The sequence below is a fragment of the Gossypium hirsutum genome, chromosome A08 (assembly GCF_007990345.1).
Source record: "Gossypium hirsutum isolate 1008001.06 chromosome A08, Gossypium_hirsutum_v2.1, whole genome shotgun sequence".
NCBI classification, from domain to species: Eukaryota; Viridiplantae; Streptophyta; class Magnoliopsida; order Malvales; family Malvaceae; genus Gossypium; species Gossypium hirsutum.
The window spans coordinates 7,447,862-7,454,359 of record NC_053431.1 but is presented as its reverse complement, the minus strand read 5'-3'; the positions used below and the strand labels follow the sequence as shown (position 1 = coordinate 7,454,359).

Here is a 6,498-nt window from a genome sequence, read left to right as displayed (position 1 = left end):
GAATATGAACATAACTTATTTATATGTACATACTGTATATTATAAAAACAATATACTTATTCGTAAAAAAAAATATTTTAAGTTTTATTTATCATAACTTATTTATAAAAAAATAAATCTCTAAAATCATGATAAAAATTTATATTATTTATAAGAAGTATTATGAAAGTATAGACGATTTATAATGTTTTTATATAAATTTTATATTTTTTACTTAATTTACGCATTATAAAAAATTAACATACCATAAGTTATTCTCTAAATTAAGTTTTAATAATTAAAGCTTTAGATTATTTAGACTATGAAACCAAATATTATAAGTCGATACTAATATGCAAATAGAAAAGATTTTCTTTCATCATATCACAGGGTATGATACCATTCGTGAGAATGGTACTAAACACAAGCACTATAGATAGTTTCGAACTCTTTAATTTGAGACATTTGAGTAGAGACGAATTTGAAGGGGCATGTAGAGGCCTTGGCCCCCTCAAAAAAAATATTCAATTTAGTCCTCTTATAAGTAGGAAAATTATAAATTAATATATAGTGAAATTGTACATTGCCCCCCCCCAAAATATTTTTTTTTCAATTCAATCCTTTTATAAAGAAATTATAAATTAATATATAGTAAAATTGCACTTTATCCCCCATAAAATGAAATAATTTTTGTTTAGTCCCTTAAAAAATGATGAAATTATAAATTAATACATAATAAAATTATATTTTGATCTATGAAAAAATTATAATTAAATTCTGGCCCTTGGTAAAAAAAATTTTCAGAATTCACCTCTACATTTAAGGCTTTGAAATGTGGTTGAGAATACAAATTGTTGTTCTAAAAAACATTTATTATATTAACAACATCACCTTAATATAGTATAATAAAAAAAAACTTGGATCGTATTAGCATGTTGCATATTTCATAACTTCAACCATAATATCCATAATTCGTAAAGTACATGGAAGAAGGAAATCTTGATAATCTTAATGATGCATATTCAAATTCAGATAATGACAAAAAGAAAATGTTAAATATTAAAGAGGGAATAACCCAAAAAAAAATATGCACTATTTTCCTTTCAATTTTTATTAATAATTGTGCTATCAACAACTTTTTTTAGACTAACATAACACATATGATGATTTGATTTTAATTTTGTTACTTGTTTAGAAATTATTTTTACCATAATAATAATTTTTTTATATTTATTAATATTATTTAAAATATAAATAATGTAATTATATAATTACAATTTGTACTACTAAACACGAAAAAATTACAATATAATTACACTATACCAACGTGTAAAAAATTACTGGATAGTGTATGATTGAATTAGATAAAATAAATGTGAAGTGAGGAAGAAGGTTTGTAATTAATATTTTATATATAAAGGATTGGATCAAATGTCAGTGTGACTATAAATCTACGTTTTTGGGTAACACGACAAAGCAATGTTTTGTATATTGGTTGCCAAGTAAAGGCAATGTGTGGTATTAAAATGCAAATATAAATACAAATTAATTTCACTGTTAACAGCATTCTTCATTAATTTATATATAATATACTCCTAACAACACATAAGATGATACTCACTTTCTTTTTTATTCACATGCTACGTAATTTATTACTGTAATTGACTTCCATACTTGAAAAATATATAGTAATGGCAGTTGCTCTAATTCTCTGCATTATATATATGTCTCCCGAACTTTACATCAACTTGCAAATTTTTGGATTTCTTTTATTTACGCCTAACCATAATTTCAACTTTTCTCGTTCGATTTAATTTAATTCGATTCGATTAAACACTCACTTCTAATCACAAAAAAATTAAGTTGTGCAAATGGAAATGTTAGTTGCCGTATCTACTAAAGGTGATGTTGTGATAAGAACAAAGAAACACAATTGAGTTGTTTATATAATTCAGTTTCCTTACACCTGTAAAACCTAGCTCAATTAAATAATCTACTATATCCAATCCTAGTATAAGAAGTGATTTAAGTCTTATCATACCTCGATATAACAATCTTACTTTTATAGATAAAGATCTATATAATTTATCTCTAAGTTTTCAATCAATAAACTTATTTACACTTTCAATATACTCTTAATTTCAAGTTCTTTAATGAAGAGATACGTGCTATCAATTCTCAATACAAAACCTATATAAATCTTTTCAAATATATAAAAATTCGTGATTTACTAATATATTAAATCAATTACAATCGATTTCCCATATAATAATAAGTCTTCAATATAGTCTCTTTAAAGATAAATTATTTCAAATAGATTATTCCTCATAGAGTGCTACCATATTTCCATAGTATCAACAAAGTTACAGCACAAGAATTTTAATCCAAAAAATTGTAAACTCCAAAAATAATAAATTATCTTACTTGTAGTGCTAATCGTAATAGCCATTGTGCAAACCATTGTCTCAACACTATCTTTTAGTTTTTTTAAAAGTTTTTATTTTTTAAATTTATTATAAGGCAACTTTTCAAAAAAATAAAAATAAAAAATAGAGCAGCCAATTTTATCTTTTTAAAATATTAATGTATTTTTAAAGTAAAACTTTTAATAAATACCAAAGTCATAGTAGACAATTACTGTTTTTAAATTTTCGCTTTTTACTTTATTTCAATGTTTTTTAATTTTAATTATAAGATAGTATTTAGTATAGCTATAGTACATTCTTTTTATTTCACAAACAATCTTAAAAAATTGTCACACATTTTTTTTAAAAAATATTTTACTATACATAAAATATTTGTTAACTCTCGATCTTACTTGTGGAGTCTAAAAACTCCATTAATAGTATATCACTTATTTTTTTCATTTCCAATTTTTTGCTTATATTCTTTTTTTTAAAAAATTTATATTATTGATTTAAACTTTTCAAATTTCAATTTGCTTAAGTTTTTTCGTTTCAACGTGTTTTTTTTTTATTTTTTTTCAGAATTTAAATTCCTCTAAGTTATTTAGTGGAAATTAAATTAAATTAAATGAGAGAAATTATTAAAAAAAATTTGAAACTTTTTTATCATACCAAACACTCCTCAATTTTATGCCTTAATATTCTCTCACTTAGGTGAGAGCACTTTCCTTACAATTAATTTAATATTATTAAATAATTTATTTAAATAAAAAAATAATTTGAATGCACTCATTATTTAAATCCTTTTTAATAAAATAAATTAGAGGAATTTAAAAACATAGAAATAAATATTGATTGCATTGTTTGAAAAAGAAAAGAAATTGATTGCATCAAGGTAGCTAGCCAGTAGATGCACTTTTATTTTTTAATGAAATTGATAAGGATGAATATTAATGTACTTTAATGTATTATTTTAGATTTATCGATATTTTTAAAAGTGTTTAATATATATAAATATTTATAAATATCAAATAAATGGTAATGAATAAATTTAAAATATAAAATATTCTTCAATAAATTTTATAAATAAAAATTTATTATTTAATAAATTTAAAATCAACAAGAAAAAGGAAATTGAAAGGTGTGTAAAGGATTTTGTCTTTGGTAATCTAGTGAATGGAGTATATATATATTGAAAGTGTGAATCATTAATTTATTGTATGAATGGGATCATATAATTCGGGGAGGGGAGGAGCAAATACCCGTTGTAGGCGAGGAAGGATAAGTTCCATCAATACAACAAATACTTCAACTTCATTAAATTTACTCTATCACAACTTAAACAAAACATATTTAAAGTGATTGCAAATGCATAATACGATTTAAATGTAAAAGCATGTCTTAGGAAGAAGAAACTTTAAAGTTTACTTTTCAATATAGTATTTTTTTTGATTAGTTAGTATAAATTAAGTTTTTTTTTAAAAAATTTTTCCAATTAAGTCTTTAACATAATAGTAAATTGTTAAGTTTTTTTTTTTATATATTTTTAATAGTATTCATACATGGGTACACTATATTTCAATTGGTGTGATTAGAATTAATCCAACAAACTAGTGCGAGGGATAGTGAGTTAATAAAGAAATGAGTACTTGAGAGTTCAGAGGGACTCTTCACTAAATCCATTTCTTATTAAATGAGATAAAATTGAACTGACAACAACGTTGAATTCTTCTCTCCAATTCATCATATACAAAAGAAAAAGTATCTTTTTGGGGGACTAAAAATCAGTGATGAAAATTTCCCATTTATTCTTGATAACTTATTTTTTTCTTTCTCTTATGTGACAAGTGACTATCAAAAACTACAAATAAAACCCACAATTAAAAGAAGAAACCAAAACCATACATAACAGCTCATATGTTTGCCCAAGAATATTCCTGATCAAAAGGCATTCTTGTTGGGCACTGAATTAAGGGAGATGACAATGAATCATCAAGAGCAAGCTCTGATCTGTCACTTAACAAATCCCCCCAAGTGTTATTGAAATCATCATCATCCCACAAGCTCATCTTGTTGTTGTTATTATCATCACTGCTAGTGTTGCAATCAGATGGCCATTCAAAATCAGGCAACTGCAATTCCTCAAGCAACTTTGAAGAATCACAGGAAGAAGATGTTGATGGTGCAGCAGGGACCAAAATCTCATGTGGTTCAATCAATGGAACTTCATCTGTACAAAAACCATCAACATTGTCCATCATCATCATCATCTCCATTGGGTCAACTAAAGGGCTTCCCATGCTTTTTTCTTCACTTATTGTGGATTGTAATGATGTTTCAGGCTCCTTAGGACTTTTATCAACTACTTGAGACTTTAAACCACCTTTTGAAACTTGATTCTTTTGCTGGGATTGTTGGGGTTCAGTTGTAGTACTAGATAGTGGCTTGTGGGTGAGAGGGTCAATGCCCATTTTCTTCAGTTTCTTCTTTATGTGAGTATTCCAATGGTTCTTTATCTCATTATCAGTTCTTCCAGGGAGATGAGATGCAATTTTAGACCATCTGCACAAATAATTAATCATTTTAGACCCTTTTTTTGGGACCATCTCAATGCTCTCTCTACCCTAAATATGTTTTTTTTTCTTTTTTTTGTAATCAATGCTGGATTTGCATTAAAAAACTCAAAGTCCAAATTTCCGAAGATTAGAGAGAGGGAGAGAGGAAAGGGGCAGTGTATTGGAAAATGAATGTGTAGGAAATTGTTTTCAAGGAAAAGGACTACCAAATAATAATGTCTTCAGTAATGAAATGAGTTGAATCCAAAGGACTATAATCAAACATGGGAAATTGTAGCAAAATAAACATTAAAAAAAGATGGCGAAAGATCAAAGAAAGGGGAAAAAAAAAAAAACCTGTTGCCAAGTTGAGCATGAAGATCAATGACCATTTGCTCTTCATATTCAGATAAAAATCCTCTTTTCAAATCTGGCCTTAGATAATTTGTCCATCTCAGTCTGCAACTTTTCCCACACCTTAACAATCCTGCAATTGCAATGACATATTCAGTGGAAAAGGATACCAGATTTAAGGGAAAAAAGAAGAAAAAACTAAAGATAACCTTTGATTCTTTCCCCAACAACAATTTGAATAAATATATAAGTAGTTGTTATGATTCTTTGAAAAAAAGAATGGGAGAGAAAATTGAACCTGCAAGCTTAGGAACAGCTCTCCAACAGCATTGGCCATTGGTGAGGATGAAGTTAATAAGCTTCTGATCCTCTTCTGCAGTCCATGGCCCTTTCTTCAACCCAACTTTGTCACAACATGGTTGCCGTCCCATCTTTTTTTTCTTTTTCCTTTCCCAAGTCCTCAACAAATTAGATTTATTCAATTCAACCCAAACTGATGAATGTTATATAAATAAGAAAGAAAAGAAGAGGAAAATAGATTATACACAGAGAGAGAGAGAGAGATACACTCTTCCAAAGTTTGATGCAAAACAAGGCACAAAAACAAGTTCCCACATTCATATATAAATGAATCAAGCAACCCAACAAAGCTCACCCTCTATTATTTTATTTTTTATTTATTCTTTTTGGATTTTTTTTAATCTGGGTTTATACACGTGTGCATCAAATAAGCAACGCGTAAAACATGTGCAATGTCCGCTTCAGAGAGCTCTACTTGATCAAACATTTTTCATCGTTTTGGTTATTTCTTGGGTTTCAAGGGTGAGAGGAACTGTAATTTACCTTGGGACAAGGAAAAAGTAAAAGTAAAACAAAAACCAATAATGTTACTTCTTTTTCTTCTTCAGACATCTATTTACATTTTAGTTTAAAATTAAAAACTCTTTCATTGCTTGTAATTGCAGGTTAACTTTTATAAAATGTACATTAATTTGTCTAATTACAGTTACAGTTTTGGTCCAGTTCCTACCAAAGCCAAAGTGTTGTGTCCAATTCTCTAAGGTATATATATAGAACATGCTTAAGTTGTAATCCAATTACAAAGGAGAATAAATTTAAGTAGCTTTAGTGAGGCTGCATGCAGAGCATCTATAATGGTATAGAATTTTTAATGGCTCAGCTTGCAACATTGTTATGGTGGCGGA

General features: G+C 27.1%; 1 protein-coding gene across 1 annotated transcript; it reads right to left on the bottom strand.

Annotated features, from left to right (window-relative positions):
* Positions 1-4,053: 4,053 nt before the first annotated feature.
* LOC107950397 (transcription factor MYB20) lies at positions 4,054-5,891 on the bottom strand. Its single transcript, XM_016885242.2, has 3 exons — positions 5,592-5,891; positions 5,297-5,426; positions 4,054-4,946 (listed from the first exon to the last, which is right to left on the bottom strand). The coding sequence occupies exons 1-3, from the start codon at positions 5,722-5,724 to the stop codon at positions 4,298-4,300; spliced, it is 912 nt and encodes a 303-aa protein (XP_016740731.1). The 5' UTR covers positions 5,725-5,891; the 3' UTR covers positions 4,054-4,297.
* Between the last annotated feature and the right edge of the window lie 607 nt (positions 5,892-6,498).